The following is a 23,485-nucleotide window of genomic DNA, read 5'->3' on the forward strand; positions in this document are numbered from 1 at the left end:
CTTACAGAGAAGTATCTGATTTGAGTTTGGAATTCAGCCATTGTTGGTTTAGTCTCTATAAATTCCTTCACTTTTTCCTCTGGATCCTATATAAAAGTTTATTTTAGTTATTACTTAGCATTGGTATTACAATAGCCTATGTGGGATTCGGCTGTTTAATGTACTGTGCAAATACAAATAATCCCTCTCTAATAGAGCTGAAGATATAAGTATTAAGATCAGATTGCTTCACTTGATCTGCTTTTCCTGATTCTTACTCTCTTTACAGTATTCTTTATTAAAACATTTGAAATCTATCTATAACTCAAAAACTGACACCAATCAGGCTATCCCTTATCCATACAAAATTATTATGAAATTTACAGCGTAGCTTCTGAAACTTTGCTGGAAATATTTCCTTCCCAGCTTCCCTTCCATCTGCCAACCAGCAAAAGCAGCTCACAACTTCTAACAGCTATTTAAATGGTAGTGATGGTACTCAGCCACTTTCACTCTTCCTGAAAGAGTATATTTAACTACAATTTCTAGCTACAAACATAGGAGGAAGGGGTATTCAAGGCCAGCAACCACACTCGGGCAGGGAAGAATGGGTATAAGGGAAGAAGGGGCATTTAGCTTGTTGAAGCTTGTTCAAAGGGAATAGACCCCTGAATGTGACATCCTGCCTTTTAGTAAGGTATGCTAGTCTCTGCAGAAGTGAGAGCTTTGGTATCACCAGCATAGGGTTTAAATAAATGTGCTATATTATTACACACAGATGATCTCTATCCAGCTCAATGACAGTCTGCACCATGAGGTCTCTGAGAATCTGATATGGCTTCTCCATTCTACTTATCAGTTACAAGTGATATCTCCCAATGGTCTGGCAGAAATGATATAGAGTGGGGGAAACAGTGTCAGGTCCTAAAGAGCTTTAAGGTTAAGGAGTAAATTAACTATTTTGGAAGATTTTAGTGAAAAGAAGCATTAACGTGCTACCGCATCATCTAATCTGATTGTCCCTTGTCTGTGGGAAAGAACATACCATCAATGTGTGGTTAGCTCAGTCAGTATCTCCAAAAACTGAGGTAAATAAGCATTAATATTTGAAAGCCCAGAAGCCAAAAGAGGTGAAAATGCCCTGTCTCAGCCTGAACGCTAACTGCAAAGGAGTCAGCTGAGGGCATATGGTGGTCACTAATATAGCCTATGAGTTGGTTTAGGACAGAGAAGTTAAAAATAGTAAGCAGTTACAAATAGAAAATTAATCTTGATTACTTGTTTCTCTGCCTGACTACAGCATCTTTGATAGGTAAGACCAGCAGCTGTTCTCCCCCGCAAGGTTGCATTTCACTAGTCAGCATGTATACAAGGTGATAAATCTCATGAAATGATATTCATGAAATATCTCCTGCCAGAACACTGCTTGGAGCTTTACAATTTATGCCATAGGACTCCCTAATGAAGACAACTCTATCAGCTTTCCATTCTGCTTTGGAATCTGCATTACTGTAAATATTTCCTAGATTGAGTTTATCATTTTTGTGAAGAAATAGAAAAAATGCTTTCAGCAGTGCTTGCTGAAGGAGAGCTTGTCAGTTAAATATTCAGAAGATTTGAAGTCTGCAATTTCTCAGAGATTCTGCTAAATAATTCTTTTTTATTACCTTTACAGACAAGATGCTGTGAGAAAGATGTATAAGCGTATGAAAGCATAAGTTTGCTTACGCTCCCAACATTCTTTTTTGTTTTTCTGCCTTCTTGTTAGATAGTTTGAATGGTAAAGAATGACATACATACATAGACATATTCTACTATGAAACCAAGCATCCAGTCTCCTAATGCAACCCTAAACATTTTATGTAGAACATTTCCCAAGACAGCTAAATATTTCATTAAATATGTATTTAACCTTATTCCAGATGACTGAAAATTCAGAAAAGCTGTTCAGAAGATCTGCCGCTTTAGTTTTAAGAGAGAAAATAACTGTATTTAGTTGGATCACCACTTTGTTTACATCCTTATGCTCGATGATCTGCTTGTCTAAAGGCTTCAGTGCCACCATCCTGGTGAGTTTGTTCTCATCACCTAGCTCTATGGCAACAGCCTGTTCAACCTGGCATAAATTAAACAAGAATAAACATATGTTCAGTAGTTTTATTTATTTTACATTATTGAATGCCCAATAATGCATACACAGTAAGTACTTCTATGACCAGATACAAAGTGCAAAGAAAGACACTAGGATACTCCCCGTTCTTAAATTTGATTTTTACAGAACTATAGCTGTAGGGTTAAAGATAATTTTTAAAAATATTTGTCACGCGGAACAATTAATATTAATCATCTCTAAATGACTTCTGTCAAATGTGTGTCACACACTAGTACAATTGTGCTATTTCCTGCTCCTACACAACTGCTCAGGTCTTCCTGCCTCTTGTAGCACAGAACTACAATCGATCCTCATTTCTTGGCCAAAAAAAAGTGCTGAAGGCAGTTCAGAGTTGGCTGCTTAGAAATAAGCCAAAAAATCTGCTTGGGAAAACACATATCAACTCACTCTGTCCTAATTGCTCATTTTTATTTCCAGGACTTGAATGGCTCTTTTCATTCAAATGTGCTGATCTGTTTTTTATGTCAGATTGACAAAATAGGAAGATATATTTAAAAGGACGCTTTTCAGCACAGGTCTGTATTTCATTTTTAGAGGATGGACTTAAGGCCATCTGATTACCATTACTGTGCATTTCTGTACATCAGCAAATTTGAGTACATCAGCAACTTTGAGTTTCTATCTATACCCCAGACCTTCCCAAAGTTTTAGTGCTCATTTTAATGCCAGTTGAAATATGTATATTGTATTTACTTTAGTTTAAATTTCAGTTTTTGCTTGGGAAAACTAACAATAATTTATACTCAGCTAGAAGTACTCATGGATAACATTAGTTTTCACACATCATGTCACACTTGAACAGTATTTTTAAAAGATTTCTAGTAAAGCTACTTTTGTTTTTAATACTAAAAAACACCAAACATAAATATTATAAATGATTACTCTTTTGTTCAATTACTTGATTTAGACATTAAAATCTAGGTTGACACTTAAAAGTAATATCTCCCACATTACAAATCAAAGTATTGCTGCAGAACATATTTTTATGAAATTAAGAAATGTTAATCAAAATATTGAAATTTTAAAATAATCAAAATAAAACACTCACCTGCTGCTTATGATGTAAGTAAGCAAATTTCCACAGGGGGATATCTTTGGCTATTGATAATATTATATTTACTGCTTTGTTTACAGCACTCTGAAAACAGTAAAACATTTACCTTGAGCACAAAGGGAGATTATGACAAGTAAGAGGAAAAAAAAAAAAAGAAGAAAAAAAAAAAAGATCCTCCAGAAAAAAAAAATGGAAAAGTTATACTTCTATCTTTATCAGAAATATTCTAATAAGCATGAAGTAGGATCATCCAAAATACATTTTGTAATGGGAAAGAGTACTCCATAAAGCTTTATTGAAGTCAGTCCTCCTACATTTATGTGTTTTTCAAACAAGAATAAGACAGATCTATGAACATTAATCATGAATCACTGGGGATCATAACAATTATAGCACTATTTCCCCTTAAAAGGGTTATAAACATAGTTATTATAAATTACATTTTCACATCAGAAAGTCTGAATAAATTTGTCTGAATTTGTGATGTTCTAGTTTGTAATCTAGGCACGGAACTATATAAATTATTATATAACATTTTCTACCTATTGTATTTTAAAATTACACTCTGTGGCCTGATGTGTGGGATCTGAGTGAGAGATTGACGCATGGTACTGTGCGCTGACACGGGCTGAGCGACAGCCCTGCCTTTAGTCCTGGCAAGGGGCAGGTAAGCTGGGTTCCAACCCTGGGTTGACGGACTTGGCTGACTCACAAGACAAGGGAGACTGGACCCTTGCCTCTGCTCAGAACAAAAGGAGAAGTCTCCCCCTTGTCCCCAAGTGCCCCTAAGCAGCAGATAAAATGCCCTGGGGCTGGAAAAAAGAGAGCACATGAGTAATGGTCAGGACCCGGGAAAGGACAACCATACAAAGTTAGAACAAACAACCACCTGCATTAGAACCAGTGCCACCAAAAAGCACGAAGGGTGTTAGTAATTGGAGATTCCTCACTGAGAGGCACTGAAGCACCAATTTGCTGTCCATACAATTTCTCTAGAGAGGTTTTCTGTGTGCAGGGGACCCACATTCATGATATGAAGAGGCTACCAAACCTGGTAAAGCCAGAGGAACCACCCATTCCTTCTCTTTCATGTAGGGTAGAATAATGCAGCAATGAAGAGACTCTGAAACATCAAAGGGGACTTTATGTCCCTTGGAAAGATGTTGAAGGGATCAGAGGAGCACAGCTAGCGTGCTCCTCCGAATTGGAGACTGGGACCCTGGAAAAGGGAGACAAACAGATCAGGTGAATGCTCTGCTTTTGGGTTCTACGATCTTGGTCGCACCCTCAAGTTGGAGTTGGAAACCATGGTGCAAATAGAAAACTATGACCTAATTGCTATCACAAATATGTGGTGGGACGAATCGCACAACTGGAACACTGCAACTGAGGGCTGAGAGCTCTTCAGAAGAGATAGGCAGGGAAGGAGGAGGGGCGGGGATGTTGTTCTCTATGTTAAGAAATGGATAGATTGCAAAGAGCTCCCTCTGAGAAACTGCCAGGGACAGGTTGAGAGCTTGGGGGTAAAAGTTAAGGACCAGACCAATAACGGACAGTTTGTGGTTGGGGTCTACATCAGGCTGCCTGATCAAGGAAGGCCTGCGGATGAAGCCTTCCTGCTTCAGCTGCAAGAAGCATCATGCTTGCAGGCACTCATCCTGGTGGGGGATTTCAACCACACGGATGTCTGCTGGGAAACCAGCACTGCAGGTTGCAAGCAATCCTGGAAACTCCTGGAGTACATCAGGGATAATTTCCTGGTCCAGCTATTAGATAAACCAACCAGAGGAGAAGCGATACTGGGCCTGGTGCTTACCAGTGCAGATGAACTCACTAAAGAGGTTAATATTGGAGCCAGTCAGGGCTGCAGAGACCATGTCCTGGTTGAGTTTGTGACCTGGGCAACTACAGACCAGTGAGCCTCACCTCTGTGCTTGGAAAGATCATGGAACAGATTCTCCTGGAAGCAATGTTAAGGCACATGCAAGACAAAGAGGTGATCCGAGACAGCCAGCATGGCTTCATCAAGGGCAAATTGTGCCTGACCAGTCTGGTGGCTTTCTATGGTTGAGTGACTGCATAAACTGGCAAGGGAAGACCGACTGATGTCATACCTGGGCCTCTGTAAGGCCTTTGACGTGATCCTCATACAACATCCTTATCTCTAAATTGGAGAGAGATAGATTTGAAGGGTGAACTATTCGGTGGATAAGGAATTAGCTGGATGGCTGCGTCCAGAGATTGGTGGTCAATGGCTTGATGTCCAGGTGGAGGCCAGTGATGAGTCTGGGGTCTCCTCAGGGGTCTGTACTGGGATCAGTGCTGTTTAAATATCTTTATCAATGACATCAAATCAGGCTGTATCAATGGCATTCATTTTTGGTTTTGTATTTGCTTTGAAATATTTGCCTCTAAGTAAAGGGTTGTGAACAGGAGTTACTGAGCTTTTAGGAAAATAGTTGATTCTACTGGTCTGCATAACAAACCTAATTGATGACTTTGATCTTAGCACCCAGTGATGTCACATGAATTCAAGTGACTTTTCATCTTTTCCTCCCCTCTTTTTATTGGTAATACCAGATTAAACTTGCACATCTTGTTTTAAAATGCATTTATAAATGTTTTTACCAAAAATGACTGAGATGTCCAGTTATTCTGTTACCTGAATATCTTCAAGACTTGGTCTCAAGACAACATTAGGAATAGATAGTTGAAATTCAGTTTTGAACAAAGGAACCCTCTGTGGCTCTACAGACTTGGTCATCTGATACCTAGAGTCAACAACACGCAATCGACGTCTCAAGGACTCTAAGGAAATCTTCGTGCCTAAATAAACACAAATATTTAAGTGAGGTTATATTTTTTGCCACAATAAGCTTGGGTAAAAAAAGTAATATTAAAAAGCTAAACGTATATGAAAGCAAAATACTCACATCTGACTAAAGAGTCAGTATTCTTCTGACAAAGCTGTCCCATGAGATTATAGTAACAACAAGATAGGCATTCTTGGCAGCGTGTTTTCTGTTTCGTGTCAAGATGTGTACAGGTATATGAATCCTGAAGAATTAAAGGTTTTTTTTTAGGAAAATAACCATATTGTCCAACATATAAATGAAATATCAAGTATCTGAGTAGGTTACTTTTTATACTGGGGGTTACTTTTTGTACCGGTCTTACCTCCAGAGTTCTTCTGGCATCTGCTTTCAGCCTGTGCTTAAGAGTATTTACCAATTCATATGCACAGCATTCCACTTGCTGACTCTGCCTAAAAAAAAAACAACCTTACAGTCACACACAGGGAATCAAACATAATGAATACTCTTTGCATATTTCCAGGTGCACACACCCAGTTCCACTGCACTCTGAAGAGCTGTATATGCAGGAAAATGCCCTTACACTTTTCAGCTTGTTCCTACTGCTTGGTCATACAGAGAACTGAGATATGCAGACTATCCAGAAAACCATTTGTCAGACTCTATTATATCTGATTCAACTGGACTTCAAAATCATTAAAGAAAAATAAGTTATTTTCCTGCTATAGTTCAAAAAAAAAGAAAAAAAAGAGAAGGAAAGAAAAAGCAGGCATAACAAGATGATTCAATAAAATAATGCTAGTTAAGTTTTTGATATCTTTTCTGATTCTGCAATCAGAATTAGTAAAAATAAAACCAAAAAAAAAACAAGGTGAGTGTATTTATTCTCATGTTTTTGGAGAAGAACGGAACTAACTTGCTGTATCCTGGAAAATAATCATAAACTAAAAAAATTGCAGCCCTGTGAGAATGGGGAAGTCTTACATGAGCTAGCTAGCGTTAAGAATCAAGCAATTAGCATAGGGATGACACTTCAACTCCTAACTATCTCATTTTTTCTTGCTATTGATTAGAATGCCGTAAGAACTAAAGCATGAAATGCTAAGCACTATAAATGCAATTTTACATCTGCTGTATTCAAGTTACTTGGGAATTTCTCCCCTGCATCCTGAGACTATCATTTTGCTTCAGACTAGTAGTCAGTAACAGTAAGAATAAATTTTTAAAAGTATATTCTCTATGAATAAAAAAGTAATACATAAATAATCCCTCCCAAATCAGGTCTTCAAATCTATGCAGTAAACCTACTGAGACAGTTTGCGAGCAGTAGAGATAGCGAGATTTTCTGTCTGTTCCAGAAATGCAAGCACTTCCATAGGTTCATCTTCTGGCAAAATTATCAGAGCAGTGTTTGACATATCCTCCAGAACTCTTTCAATTCTGCATTCCAGGGTATCAGCAGCTTCTTTGACTATAAAGTCCAATTCCCTCATGGTACTATAAACATTCTCAATAACTAAGTAAAGAAAACAAAGTGAAAATAAATCATGCAAAATACAGACCTTTTAAATCTCCTCTCCCACCACCCAAAGTATTGCATTGAAATGAGGATTTAACGACAATAAAATATAGAATTAAGGCCTGAAATAGAATTAAGGCCTGAAACCAAAACACGATGGGCTTGCTGTATTTGGAGTCTTTAAATGAAACCATTTTACAATAAACAGCAGAAAAGCCTTCAAAACACCTCTTCTTCTGTTTATTAAGGACCATTGTAATGAAAATGATTAACAAAATACAGTGGAAAAAAGAAAGGATACAATGGTCCAAAAAATATTTTGTTTCTCCTACACAGATACAGACTGAAAGCGAGTATTGTATCATTGCAATCAACTTACAAATTCAATAGCTAAAATTCCTAAAGCCAAGATCACATGTTGGTTAAACCACTAGATTTCTTCTTTCATGTGTATGATCTAACTTAATTTGGAAAGAGATAAAGTAAGTCCTTTAACAGATGTGTTTACCAAACTAGGTAAAAAATAATTATTTCTGAATAGGGTGCACAAATTCTTTCCCTGTCTTCTATATTTCAATTGTAAAAGGAAAGAAATAAGTCTCCTGACTTTGGTTATTAGACAGACAGTATCATTTGAACCACCAGTACTTTTTCTTACTGTATGTAGAAAGAAATCACTATGATATCTAAAACACAGCAGTGTGACAGTAGTTTCCAACTGTTGGATGCTTTAAATAGAAAATTATTTCTATTAAGAAGTTAATGACTGGGTCTTGTCTTTTTTATTGACTGGAATGGACAAACAATCCAACCAATTCCTTAGGCACCCCCTTTTTTTTTTTTAAAATATATAAAGTAGGTAGTCCTAAAACCATTTTTTTTCCTTTAGTTTTTCGAGTTTTAATCTAGAAGGTAGCCACAGGCTCCCATGCTTCTACATATCAGATGGAACTATGCACTTAAGACGTTAAACAAATGCACGGTGAGTTCAGCACAACTGTGGCAGGTCAGAGTTATTTTGTACACACTGCACCAATGTCTAACTTGTAAGTGTCCAACATACATTCTGGACATGTTAGACTTTGCATATCCTCAAAAAGATATGATATATATATATATATATACTCTAAAAAAACACATTCCTTTCTCAGGGAGATTGCACTCCAGATGCAGCTGCTGGAACGAGTAGGTAGCCCAGATATTCTTGCTGTGTAACCTTTACCTTGTCAAAATAAAGCCCGTTTCCACCAGAACAAATGCTAATCCAAGAACCAGTAAAGCCTGAATTATAGCTATTCAGATCCTAACATAGCAGATGCTATCTTAACATAGCGTACAGAGTAAATAATATTGTAATGACCTTCCGTATGATGTGTTACTAATCTATGTAAACCAAGCACAAAAAAATCATTTAAGACAAAGATACAACACAAACAAAAGAAAATCTTGCCATTGTTTTTTACTTTCTGGTCAGACAAAGATCAAGAAAAGGGCTAAAAGGTGGCCAGCTCTGCCTTAGACACTGGTCAGAGCCCTGTGTACCAGTGCCACATGGCACAGTCACAAATGATCAGCTGCACAAACCCATGCGTGCAACTGTCCCTGTTTACTTTTGCTGCTTTTCGTTTTGAAGAAAAAAGGTGAAAACCTAACAACAGTCTGCCTCAGCTGAGAACTGATTTACAAGCATGAGCTATTGTTTTCTCACAGAACTGCAACACGGAAGTCTTGCCAAGGGTTTTATGTATGTCCATTTCAATGACATAATTATAGCAGTTGATTTTATGCTGTATTTGATAGGAATAAGGTTGTTTCTTACTGGCTGTGTAGAAAAAACTCAGTGCATAATTGAGGATTTTAAAAGTTTTCTTAGAAAAAAAAATAGAATTTCGGCAGAAATCTCCAAATACTGCATATCTCTTATTATTTTCAACCTTGAATTTAGTCATGTCTCCTTTAGGATGTTCAGCATAAGTTAGGAAGACTTTTCTACAGAGAAGATAAGAGATACTATTACAGCACCACATTTGCTCTCTTGTCTCACATTCTAGTACTAGTCAGGCTACAATTACCTACCTAAAGTGAAGAGGTCATTCCACAAACCAATTTTTCACAGAGAAAGAAAAACAGAGTGCAGGCATGAGAAGAGCTTTTAATATGTTCATTATGTGGACACTTACTTAGAAACAGATCAGAGAGATACTGATAGGGGAAAAAGAAGTAAAAGTGCATGATAACTTCAACAGTGTGATGTGACAGCTTAAGCTCAATAAATGAAAAGGCATGTAATTAAAAAACAGAACTGAAGCACAAGACCTAATATGATGCAACATTACTCATTAAAATTTGTAAGAAAGCTAAAAAGTCAAGGCTATACAGGCCCTCCCATCAACACAGTGGTATGGATAGCACTCAAACATGACAAACCATTTACTCAGTTACACAGATGTAAATCAACTAACTTAGTGACTTCACTGTACTCTCAGCAACTGAATTTATAATACCTCAACTGAGAGACTTACATTTGTTAAAAGAAGGGGGAAGGGGGTGGGTAGGGAGGCAAACCCAATACTTTTACCCCACAAACCATTTTGCAGGAGTGAGCAGACAGAAAGTCTCATTCTTAAGAATAAGAGAGAACCTCAAAAAAACACGATTCTACAGTGATTTTGCTTCCACTTCAGTATGAACTGCCACCAAAGGGATGATGAAGCATTATCATTTTCCCAAGCCAGAATTTCCTACTCCCTTATGTCAGCAGTACCATCTGGTGATCATTTCAGTAACTACATCAACAGCTCTTATAACACTCAGTATATCTACATCGAAGATATTTTCTGTGTACATCATCTCTGTCACTTCTAACATTTAAAGGTAAGATGAAAATAATGTATACAGAGCTACTTTGTTGCTGGGGAACCTATTAGTATTTCTACATTTCTAAACATATTTCTAAGAAACACACAGGAGAAAAGAAGGTTCATATTATCGAGGTATGAAGACAAATGCCTACCCCAACCTGTGACTACATAAACAAGACAGAAAGATAACAAACTGCAAGACATAACAGAAAGAAATGACAGCACAGGATGTACGCAGTTGGCCAACCCTAACAGTAACTACATTAACAAGATGCCAACATGGCAGAAAGCAGAATTGAGTAACGTTTGGGGCTAATCGAGTAACAAAATGGGGCTAATGGTTTAACAAAATTGCTAGGTATGGATTACTAAGGCAAGCATAATATAAATACCAAAACAGGTACCAAAATCAGGACACATTAGCACAAGAGTAAAGGTGGGTTGTTTATGTGACAGGACATAAAAGGGGTAAAGGGGCATGACCAGCATGGGCAAAAAAAGATACATCTGGTAAAGCAAATGACCTAACGAAGGCTGTTCAAAGATAGCTGTTGAGCAGCCCTGGCTTGATCACCACAGTTTAGAGCAGGACATAAACACAGTTTCCATTTCACTCATGTCTAACTTAGTCTGTCAGGAGGAACCTGGAAATTTTTTCCCTGGTATAGACAGAATGCTCTTTCTAAAACTGACAAGGAAATACCTGGCAAGTACCACCAAACAACGCCATTAACAGTTCACCACTTCTTCTCTGACTACATACACTTATTGATGTTTGAAGAAGTCCATGACAGCTCCATCATGCCTGGAGCAAGGGCATCCTCAACTTGTCCTATGAACGGCTTCATCAGTGGTTTCAGCACAACAGGAATTCCATTCAGACACTCTTTGTAATTGATCAATAGATTCTGAAGTCTGCAAAACATGACCATGTTTAGAGTGTGCTTATTTCAGATATTTGAAGCATACAGAAGTTTGGTCACATTTTCTTTTAATAACAGTTGCAAGTTCTGACTCTATGTTAAAAATAAGAACTCCTCCCACAGCTCTTCCTAGCTCAGAATAGGTCTCTTTCTTCCCAGTAACACTAGAACCAGACTGGAGAAATAAGTACTTCCAGAAAGGTGACTGTTACCAATTTAGAGCAACTTTCTTCCAAGGAAAATGAATTAGAGTCAAAAACCAGGAAACTTAAAACACAGTATTTTTGTTCCCTTCTTCCTGTCTCATGAGGAAAGGTATGAAATAACACTGTTTATAAGAAAAGCTAGATTCAAAACATTTGGGACATCAAATCCCTAAGATGCCAAATTCTGAACCAAGACTTACTAATATAGTTACAAGAAAACAGAGCTACATAATGGAGCTCCACAAACAAGAATTAGAAGCCAGAACTTATTTTTGTAACAGAAGAACACTTCTGATGCTAACTGTAATATTTTGGAATGCAATGCCTATGTTATTGTGCAGAGATGCCTTAGCAGTACCTAGAAACTCCACTTCTGGAGCAGCTGTTGTAGTAACAAAAGAAAAACATGTAGGCATTGTCTAGTAATGAGACATTTGTGGAGATAGAAACAACTGCATGTTAACAATATTACTATGGAATGGCAGGGGAAAGCAATTACATTTCAATTAAACTCCATCAAAGAGAAAAATTACAACAAATCAAAAGCACATCCAACAGAGACTCAAAGCTAGGGATTCCCATTTGCAGATGAGATTCAAATCCATAAAGTGTTCACTCACTCCATGTGATGTCTTTTAATCTGTTCTTCATCTGCACACAAGCCAAGGACAACATCTGGAACTTCAAAATGCATTTTTTTCAGGTACTTTGTTTCATAAAGTACTTCCAGGACCACTGGATCCAAGTTTACAAGCAATTCCTTCATGAAGTGTACAGGGAGGGGGGAAAGAAAACAAGGCAGTAGTTTGGTGGTTATGTGCAGTGTGATACATCTAGAAGATATGATACAAGATGTAGAGGACTAGCCAAGATTTTTAAAATAGATATCCATGTTTCGATTTCTACACAGATCTTCAGGCTCCTGTACAAATATCTGGATTTTCCAGAGTATTAATCAAACTATAGCTTACACTGATTTCAGTTTCCTGTGCCTTCCTCACTGTGCCCTAACCACTTGACTGCTGTGACTTATCAAGTCTAATTCTAGTTCTGTACCTGTCTCTGTGCAAGCTAATTTGCATGAGATGCCAGTTTCTCCAACTATAGACCAGGGAGAAATGTTGTGAAGGTTAGTCTCTGTACATTTCTTAGGGCATAAAATGCCAAACAAACCTGACAATTAGGTTCTAGTTGTCCTTTACGGAATCATTAATTCAAAAAATGCCCATTTAAACTGTAATTTCTCTGCACCAGAGCAGAGAAAGTCATCTGTAAAGCAAGAATGGTAAGATATTCTGTCTCAGCAAGCAGTTTTGAAAGCAAATTAATTACCACAATATAGTCAATACAGATGTCAACCACTACAGGAAAGACATGACCTAATTAAAAATTCCTTCCTTGACTAAAATTTTGGTTAATACAGAAAGTAATACACGAAACATATGTAAAAATACATAGATAAGTCTAAAACAGATACGCATTTGCTGGGCACTGCCTCTTATATGTCCTGAATGAGGCAGGAGTCTTACGAAGAAGAGACATGATCAAGTCTGCATCGCAACATACACAAAAAAGGAAAAAGAACACGGTTACATCAGTTACAGCAGTTCATTTTCTAACCTCATGAAGATTTTTGTAATGCTGTGCTTGTCTATACAGGATACAATTGAAGCAGCATAGGTAATACTAAACAGTGCAACAGTAATACAGAAGAATAAATCATATTTACCTTGGTTTCTCGGTGCCTGACTAGTAAGGAAGCATACAGAGCATTTCTAGCCTGGTCAGCAAACCTGCACCAGGCTCTATGATAAATAAGTTCAAATTCCAGAAGAACCGCAGCCATTTTATTGTAGCTCTTAACAACCTTTTTCATTTCCAGTGTCTGGAAACATAAATCAATAAATAAGCAAATGCCACTTAATCAACTTGATGAGCCTAACATAGTAGAAATGTCCTCCATTAGGCTTTTCTTCACCACCATTAGGCAAACAAAACAAATACAGATCTTTAAGGTATGCTACTTAAGAGATGATGTAAGACATGAAATATCAAAATCTATTTAAGAATTCAATTATTTTAAAGTATTTAACTGCTCTAAACAACTTTTTTTTTCCTGATTTTTGCCTATAAAATAAAGTCTACAGTATGACCTATGCAAGGGACTGATTTGCCGTTGAGGAAGCTATAAAACTAGTATTCTTTCATGAAGTATTTGAAGTTGAATATCGCAGTCCTCTACATGACAGAGCACAGCAGGCAGAAGGCTGTAAGCATAGGTCCATGGCCAACAGTGCTGTGCTCGGGAGTAATAGGAACCAAGTCCCAGAAGGAACAAAAAAATCACCCAAGTCATCAGCTACACATCTCAAGGGAAGCAACTGTCTTGAGTCACAGAATAATAACACTGCAAAAATAAATTCAAATCCTGGAGCAAAAACTAAAAACTATCTTGTTGGATGAGCCTGAATGAAAGTTGTTAGAAAAGTGAACTTAGGAGTATAAAAATAAATTGTGTCTGTTAATAACTTGTGTTAGAACTTAGCATAAATCACCCTCTGATAATTTACAACCTTCAAAAGTGTGGTTTTCTTTTTAAAGAATCTCATTGGATGGTCAATTTTTCTGTACAGCTGCTGAGCCCACATAATCTTCCCTGTTACCTAAAACACAGAAGATATGAAGTTTTATTTCCATTAACTTAAAAAGTAAAGAAGAAAAGTCCTTTTTCTTATGTATTTCATTCTTACTGGTGGTATGTTACGTGGTATAGGTGGATTTTCTTTTTGCTTCTGGTAGAGGTTTTGAACAAAGTCTAAGTCTCGACTGTATTGCTGAAGGACAATGGTGTACTTCTCACTAAGATCAATTTGATTTTCTCCTATTTGTTCAAGCTTCATCAGAAGTCCCAGCATCTGTTCAGTCTAAAAAGGAGGACAGAATATTTACTGTAGATGTTAATAGTTCAGAAAGTCATGGTTCACAAACTCTGATGTGTTTTTTAAATTTTATTATTTATAAGTTACATAAGTTCGTTAAGTTATTTTCTAAAAAGCACTGAAAAAGCCATCCAGACAAGTCAGTGAACTTAACTGTTGTATTTTGTCCCATATGCAATATACTTACTATATTCTTAAACAAGAAACTGCCACCACCACAGACCATTTTGGAACATTTAATTTTTTTCTGACTCTCCAATCCTCACTCTTTATTTTTCTGCAAACAGTTGTGGTAGAACATCTACAGTTTTCCTCCTACTTCATTTACATCTCATTTCATGAACAGGGTCTGAACTAATGAACAGAACTGAAATTAAGGTAACAGATGGCAGAAACTATTATATTACTCCTGCCTGTCTGACAGAAATAACTTAGAAGTGCAACAGGAAGCATCTTTAAATATGCTCCATCAATAAAATTTAAATACTGAGTATAGCTTTTTTTACTTTCATGTTAATAAAATATAATTACTTTTCTTTAAAATTATCATTCTCCATTTCCCCTTTAGTTCATCCTATAATTTAGATACACATCAAAAAATTATTCAGATTCAGTTTTTATAATAGATGGTTACAGATATCTTCCCATTATTTTTCTTTTGCTTTTTTGTTTGTCAGGTATCACATAGATGCTGTTCTTTTCCATGTAAAAGAAAAAAGCTAACGAGTCCATGAATCTGTACTGTCCTGTGGCAGGCAAACAACTAAGAGTTTAAGAAATGGAAGCTATCAACTCTGCATCAAACTCACCTGTTCTGACTAGCATTATGTATTCAAATATATAATACAGGCAACCCGCGGAAGCCCTTCCAGGCTGAATTCTTACAGTTGATAAAACAATGAACTGAAGTTTCCCCCCTGCACTTTCAACTTCTCTTTCACTTCTGCACTAATATATGATGACAAAGAATCGTTAGCTTGGCTTCACCACTTTGATTTTACCAGTAATGGGATACAGTATAAGTAATGGGCTGCAGTATAAGAACTGCTGAACTCTCTCCTCATACTGCATGTACTTTTTTATTATCTGCAACAATCCTACCCCACAGCTTGGAACTTCTGTCAAACACATGAGTTGTTTCCCTTCACCGGGCTCAAGAAAAGGACGTTGTATGTATGTCCCTACAAGAGCTTTATTTTTTTTTTTTTATTTTTTGTTAAAGGAAAAAAGAAAAAAAGATACCTAACTTTCAAGAGGAAAGATAGGGAAGTGCCACAGTAGTGAACATTACTCATGGACTGCAAGTGAATATACAGAGCACAGGAGTGAAAACAGTGAAAGAGAGAGAGCAGAGTAAGAAAGAAAAAGCAAGTCAATCCAAAGACAGTGAAAGAAAACTGAGCCATGGAAATAAGACAGTACAAGACACAGTGAGAGGAGGACTATCCTAGTGTATCAATAGCATGGTGGGAGAGGGATGAGGAGCACTAGGATGAGGAAAGAAAATAAACCATAAAAATAAATAGGGTTATAAAGTTGGTAAGGAAAGATGCAACTGGCACTAAGTAACAATGAACGTTAACTCCCAGTACTTCTGCAAGCTACTTTTAGAACACTTGTATTCTCAATGTCCTCCTGCCTAATCTCAGGCAGCCACCGGCACAGTGCAGAACACTGCCAGTAATGAAGGAGTACAGTAGGAGTTGTGGGTACTCAGCCCTTCTGAACACCAGAACAGGAGGTTGCATTTGTAAAGTTACTTACAGTTACAGTCTTCTCAAAGCAGGAATCCACAAATTCTTGTATGGACTCATACAATGTTGCAATTTGGTTCTTAAATTCAAGGTAGTCTTTTTCAAACTAGGAAAGTGTAAAAGAAAAAAAAAAAAAAGAGAGAGAGAGAAAAGAAAATACTGTTGCTTTTATTTCATGCAACATTATTTCCCTGAAGTTTCTGTGGAATTTGCTTTATCTGACCAGTACATGTGTTCAGTACTGAATTAAAGAGGACAGGGACAACACCAGTAATGAAGGCATTTACATTCTAGGCAAAGCAAACAAAAAATAAGAATTATTAGGCTATTTGATTACAGATTCATCTTTATGAACACAAAGTACTGCAAAGGAACAAGGACAGGCAGAGGAAATCTAATAAGCTAATCAGAGAGAACATAGTACACTCACCCAGCTACTCCTAGCACTGCCACAAGAGAGCGCTAAGCTCACTGTTCAGGCATGAAACCTATCCAGAGCTGCAAGTAAGACAGGCTCTCTAGAGCACTTTACAGACTAAGGAAGGTTATTATCAGAAGAAAGCCAAAGGTCCTCCGGACTTACATGATTTAAGCACAGCTGCAAGCAATAGTTCAGGAAAGCAGGAGAGTAAGTCAACATTTCTAGCATTTCCATTGTGAGGTTGTCAATCCAGTAAAGCAAGCATGCTACATCCCAAAAAAGCAGCTCAGTTCCAGGATATTCAAGTCCGAACTTGAGTCTCAAGCACTTTATAAGTCACTTTATTTTTCATCATGTGGTTCAGAGCTGGAGGTGATATCATTCACTTCTCACTCTGAAACAGTCATCTAAGTATCTTAATGTCGATACTGCCTTCATTATTCCATTAAGGAGCACTGAGTAACTCTTGCAAGTAGATAAACTGGACTTGATGCATTGATCTGCCTGAATTAGTTTTCAGTCTGAAGTTCAAAATATATGCATCTCAAAGCAAACAAGTTTAGGAAATGCTGCTTGTATCACTCACTACCTATCACACAAAACCTAGTTTATCACAAATTTACAAAAGCATATGAAACAAAAAGCCAAATACTCCCAAGAAATTTCAAATTGGATTAAAACATAGGAAAGTATTATTACTGCAGGAAAACGCTATATGCATTGTTATAAATTTTAGTCTTCTTTGCATAACTCCAATGAAAAGCATAAGATTAACGAAGTGAGTATTGGACAAGTGCTGAGCGAATGTACCTCCTGTTTTCTGTGATCCAGAACATCATACTTTTTTGATTTGGTGTTTGTAGCAATGCTCTGGTAGTGAGTACTGATCTCTTCAATACCTTCTATTTTTATACGCTGGAGCTCTAAAAGGCTTTCCATAATATTGCTCATATCTGAAATTTTCTCCAAACGTTTACAGAATGTATCAAATTTTCCAAAAATATAGTTTTCACTGATGATAAAAAGCAGAAGTATTACTATACATATCTATTTGTATCAGATTTTTTTTCTATTTAACCCAGATATATTCCACCAGAACTACTACCAAGTTTCACATTAAAAAATCTATGCTGTAGTAATTACAAAGTAAAAAACATTTTAAAATAATGGATACAACACAGAAAATGCTTAATTCTTACATATGTCAACTAAAACCTTCTCCACAGTTCACAGGAGTTATTCCTGAAACCAATATATGTGAAAAGAGATCAAAATGTGAATAATACACTAAGATAAGTTCCATGATTTAAGTGCTAATACAGGTAAACCTACTCTTGGCATTGTGATTGACAACCTAGCCCAAAGCTGACTAAGTTCAACCGAAGTCTTTTAACTTATATCTTTTAGGATTTCAGACCACATGCGAACATACACATTAATTTAGCACATGCATAAATTCCATGAATTCCCCTGAACATCTGCTAAATAAGCAAGCAACTTGCAAAAACCTTGTTACTGCTTACTTCTTGAATGATAAAAATAAAATAAACTCCACAAGCTCATGATTTGATTATAATAAATATTACATTTTAATTGAGCATTTAACTTTTCAGGTAGCCCATAGATATGATGACATCTCATTTATAAATCTTATATATGAATATGATTCAATATTAGAGTGATTTTTTTACCTGAAATCAAATTGCCTGCCACTTGGATTTTCCTTTAGCTTCTCCCTAATTCTCTGAAAGGACGTTTGGTACTGTTCTTTGAGGGAAATGCATTGTTGTATCCTCTTTAGCAATTCTTGCCTGGACAAAAAAGTGCAAAAGACAGAAAATCATCCTAAGGAGCTTTACAAAAGAGCATAAATAAAAACAGAACATTTCAGTCAGACAGGTAACTGCTAAATAAGAATGTAAAATTATACATTACCTGAAAAACATTCAAAATAAGAGGATTACATTAAAAGTTCCTGTTTTAAATTTGTTATCTATATTGGATATTATTAAGTTTATCCTTTATTATCATCAAACCAAAATTTCAAAGTGTAACTCAGAGAGGACTTACAACAGGCAAATGCTTAGCTACTGAGTGCCTGCAATTTGGCCATTCCTCCATCTTCTGTAAACTATGTCTAGCTGATGGACTTCTTTTTTTTTTTTTTTTTTTTCCCTAAGCAGACAAGACTGGTTTGTTTGTTTGTTTTTCCCAGACTACAGAAAGCATAAGGAAATTTCTTGTTACTTTAAAAAGATAAATAAGGAAGTCTGAAGGAACTCTGTTACTAAGGTCACAGGTAGTTATACACAGTTATCTTACACCCAGTTATTCATTAACCATGAGGTACTACTATACAGAAGGTATATAAAGGAGGCATGGAAATCAGTCATCAGCCATTTACCCAAGACTGTTCCTCCACTTTGGTTTTGTTTTTCAGCTTCCAAAATATCATCAGGAATTAAAACGATGACCAAACTTTATACACTGTAACCTCTAACTGGGACAGAGGGAAAATTCTGCAGTGACAGCAGCACCAAATAAATGAGCAAAGGGGAAGAATGTCTCTCTCAAAAACTCCTAGAATACAAAAAAAATTGTATTCTACTTTCATTTATATTAATTCTTTAGGATCTATACAGTCAGTACTTAATTGATCATAGGTGATTTCTGAAAACTTCCCTCTACCCATACCAAAATGCAGAAGGAATCCAAATGTTTTCTGTCTGATTTACTCTCTTATCTCCCAGCCTGTTACCTGTATCATCTTTGACTTGGCTGTATCTTAAGTACACACATCTTGACTACCTATTTATTGATGAAGTTTGTAACACTTTTTCCTTCTCACCTCAGTAACCATAATCTTGATTCATTCATACTCTTTCAAGAGACTGTTCCAATCATTACTTTGCATGATAACTTGAGACATCATGCTCATTTTTATGATTTTATGTGGTTTCCCCCATCTCTTTTGCATGAATATAATCGACTTGTTCTCCTTTGTATGTTTTCCTAGCCTATCCTAGCTACTTCTCGTCCTTCAAATACACTTTTTCTATCAGTGATGTCAGCATTCACCACCCATTTGTTGAGTTTCATACAAACACTTCTGTGCTTCCTCTTGTGCTGTACATAGCAATTGGGAATAGCTCTTTGCAAGTACCCATAGAGCAGCTAACTCCTTCCTCACCTTGAAATGTCTCCACTAGTTCGTATGGAAATGATGCCTACAAAACATCTGAGGGTATCACACAGTTTGCTGAGAACACTGTCAATCCAGCTAACCAACACTTAATGATAACTGGTTTGTCTCTGATTTTACTTCTAGTGTTAACAAATAAGATGAAATTATGAAAATTCTGTCACCTGTCCAGATCCCAGATTTTGGAAACACCTTCACGTAGATATGTCTTGCATGTGTTAATCATTTGATTGGTGATTTTAAGAAGAAGAGATGTCATGCGCTCTGATGTGTTGTAGTATGGTGATGTACAGTAGATCATGCAGACAGCATTCATTAAACTGGGTACGTGTTCCATCATTGTTACCTACAACAGGAAAAAACGAGGAAGTCAATAATTCAAATTTCCTAAAAGCATAGTGGAAAATGTGACAGCTCTGGGAATATGTTTATCAGTGGATAAACATCTTTTTCATTGTAACACCTTGTTCTTGTAGACACATCATTATGAATTAGACCATCCAATTCGCTCACGGAGACCTAACACACTATGTCCAACAGAAAAAAAGTGGGGAATTGATTATGAATAAATGAGTAGGCCTTCCTCCAGAGCAGATTTTCCAGAGGAAAAGCAGAGGCCATACTCTTTTTGACCATGGCCTCCATGTGAAAGTATTGTAGTCTGCTTTGCAAAGAAATATGCTGCCTAAGAAAAAAAAAAGGCATATATTGGTACAAAAAAGTTGACCTGCAGAAGGAAGTACAAAAAGAAGAAAGCTGGCTGACTTCTGCTCATTTTGCCTACATCTGTTCAGAAAAGAAACGTGGAAAAAGGAGGAAAGACAGCACTAATCCGTATTTTACTGAGGATACTGAACTGTAGAGTTCCCTGTCACACAGAAAGGTTTCACAGAAATGCAGCAAGTCAGTGCTCATCAGTCAAATGCATCACAAAAGACAGTCACTGACCTAGAAGAGGACAAAAAGGCATGGTATCTAAAAGTTAAGTCCAATATGCCAGAACAGTGAATATTTGCAGAATAAAAGCAGTGGAAAATAGCACAATGGATTCAAACAGAATTCAAGCTTTGAGAGTAACACATAAAAAACTTGTAAGCAGCAGTATTATGGGTAGATGTATGTCACAGAGACAACTGAATGTGATATTAGGTTTGAAAGGAGCTTGGAAAAACATGAAGTATTGCTTATTTTCCCATGCCCTTCATTTATCTCCTGAAATGACAACAACCTCCCCCACAAAAAGTAGTATTGTCTTTAGCTTATTCAAAATTCGTAAACTTAATTCACTAATGCCATATGAGTTAACTTGTCCTCTAATCATTAAGCACAGGAGTTAAATACTGGAAGGAGGAATATCTTTCCTTCATCAGCAAAAGCCTTTTCTTTCTTTTCTAAATTCCATGTTAAGTGGTTTTATTCAGAGTACTACTTACAGGGGAAGCTTTGGCAAGTGGGACAAAAAATTTATCCAAAGTATATAAATATCTGACATTGTCTTTAGCTTCATTGGCAGCAATTGTTACATTACCATCCTGAATGGAAAAAAGAAGAATAGAATTAATACTGCTAAAATTTACAGAAAAGCTTCCTGAACTTTTATAGTGCATGCTACTACAGGACTATAATTCCAAAACTGGATGGGAGTACAATAGCGTGGTTTTGATAATCCAACTTACATTCTAGAATTGTTTGGAATGGTTCTAGCATGACACAAATGTTTTTGTTGTTGTTGTAGTTGTTGTTTTTTAATTACCAGTTATGCAGAACTGACAAGAACTGACATGCTCCCTGAAATATACCAGGGTGCTTCCATCTCAAACATCTTTTTTTAATAAGCACTTGTTAGGGCAAATGAGTTCAGAACTAGTGCCTGTATACCTTTCTATTTATGACAAGTGGAACTCTCCAGTTCTTAGGAAGCTACATGTATGAAGAAAGGAATCTAGTTCATTTTCCTTGACTTGTACTGGCTCTGAACAGACACTATCATCCAAATTCCATTTATAATTAAAGCATGCAAATATGTTAAGCACAACATGAAAAACTCTGCAAGATGACTCTATGTTCCTGGTCTATTTTCAAAATGGTATAATATCTTTATAAGTGTTAGAAGATTTACATTCTGGTGTTTTCAGGTGTCAGATTGCCTGTACGTGGCTTACAATTTGTTTTCTGGCCTGCCCACAATTCTGACTAAGTTTAGATAACAGATACCTGCTTATCTGAAGTAGCAGTTATGCTACAAGAATCCAGTTGTCAATATTTCTACAAGCAATGTGATAAACTTTCAGACATCGCTACTGTTGGCCTGCATAGGGTACAGCTGGAGAGACATAAAAATGTTGTATTGCTGCATTGCTTTCCTTCTGCACAGCCATTCCACCCATCTTTAAGAAAGACATGTTACAGGAGCACTGACTTCTTTTCAAGTTATCTATTTAACTTCAAGTTCACTGGTGTTTCAACAAAGGGAGGATAAACCACAGTATAAAAAGAGCATAAACACTTGAACTGTTCTTAAGAGTTGTGTGTTCACTTCTATGTATATAACAAACATAGTACTGTATTAATTTTAAACAACTTTTATTAAAACATAGTAATTACCAGCTCTTTCCACTGCTTTAATGTCTTTGATCTTGCTGCCTGAAGAATACTTAAAATTTTCTTTACTCTTGAACTCTTGATCTCATCTAAAAGGCTTTGAAGAAGGAAACACATTTAAATCTTTAGAATCAGTTTACATTTATTTAAATTAAAAAAAAAAAACTTCTTTTTTAACCTGTTAAATGATGACATTCTTGACTTCCAATGTTCCAGCTCTGCAGATGGACCAATGTCATCAGCTTCTCTTCTCATTTGCTCACTCTCCACTAAAACTTGTCTGATCTGTTTGATCCAAATCATTAACGCTTCTTCAAGTTTCTCAGTGACCTCTCTGTTACTGCCTTCAAAATCAAAGAACGGGACTGCTTCATAAGCACCAAAAAATAAGTACATTTTTTTAACTACAGAGGTGTCCTTGTCCTTGGCAAACATAAGCTGAGACTCCACGTAAATTGAGCATATTTAAATCACTGACTGTCAACAGGAATAGATTAAGACTATAACAACAAGACACACACACATACATCTTATATCTACCTACTCAGTTACTATTGCAAATCCTTTACAATAAGAACAGTTAACAGAGGGAATTTCTAAGGGAAAAAACAGTGATGTGGTTTGGGGACAATCATGTATCAGAGGTACAACAGTTCCATTAACTACAATGTGCATATTTTTCTGCTTGCATTTATTAAGTAACAGCTTACTCCTCAGCATTTCTCTCTTTCTGTTATTGCAGCCTATTTCAACACTAAAAGCATCACATAAAGGACACCATTATCAACAGACACAAAACCCCTGTTATTTATAAGTCAGCACACCTTTTAGATTGCCCTAGCAGCTGAAAAAGTCCAGTTTACTTAGTGCATTATGTTTAGGACTTGTTCACCTAGAACTATTAAATGGGTCTAAAGAACTTGTTCAGCCATATAACATTACCATCTCATCTTAAAAGCCACCAGTTCTTCTTTGGAAGCTGGTCTAATATAGGAAGCTAGGCTAATATAGGGCAGAGAGGGACTGTAGAAGTATTGACT

The 23,485-nt window shown here is 36.6% G+C and overlaps 1 protein-coding gene across 1 annotated transcript in view; it reads right to left on the minus strand.

The window, feature by feature from the left end:
* LOC118249962 (dynein axonemal heavy chain 5-like) overlaps positions 1-23,485 on the minus strand; it is a 149,530-nt gene that overhangs the window by 113,914 nt on the left and 12,131 nt on the right. Inside the window, exons 9-27 of the mRNA XM_050708584.1 lie at positions 22,624-22,789; positions 22,449-22,542; positions 21,278-21,376; positions 20,009-20,190; positions 18,334-18,453; positions 17,453-17,654; positions 16,232-16,327; positions 14,279-14,452; positions 14,102-14,191; positions 13,258-13,413; positions 12,149-12,288; positions 11,163-11,314; positions 7,328-7,535; positions 6,384-6,471; positions 6,140-6,263; positions 5,869-6,032; positions 3,195-3,290; positions 1,892-2,095; positions 6-86 (exon numbers count right to left, since the gene is read on the minus strand). Of these exons, the coding sequence (XP_050564541.1) occupies positions 6-86; positions 1,892-2,095; positions 3,195-3,290; positions 5,869-6,032; positions 6,140-6,263; positions 6,384-6,471; positions 7,328-7,535; positions 11,163-11,314; positions 12,149-12,288; positions 13,258-13,413; positions 14,102-14,191; positions 14,279-14,452; positions 16,232-16,327; positions 17,453-17,654; positions 18,334-18,453; positions 20,009-20,190; positions 21,278-21,376; positions 22,449-22,542; positions 22,624-22,789 (2,636 nt within the window). The remainder of the gene's footprint in view (positions 1-5; positions 87-1,891; positions 2,096-3,194; positions 3,291-5,868; positions 6,033-6,139; positions 6,264-6,383; positions 6,472-7,327; positions 7,536-11,162; positions 11,315-12,148; positions 12,289-13,257; positions 13,414-14,101; positions 14,192-14,278; positions 14,453-16,231; positions 16,328-17,452; positions 17,655-18,333; positions 18,454-20,008; positions 20,191-21,277; positions 21,377-22,448; positions 22,543-22,623; positions 22,790-23,485) is intronic.

This window comes from Cygnus atratus, chromosome 2, assembly GCF_013377495.2.
Source record: "Cygnus atratus isolate AKBS03 ecotype Queensland, Australia chromosome 2, CAtr_DNAZoo_HiC_assembly, whole genome shotgun sequence".
NCBI lineage: Eukaryota > Metazoa > Chordata > Aves > Anseriformes > Anatidae > Cygnus > Cygnus atratus.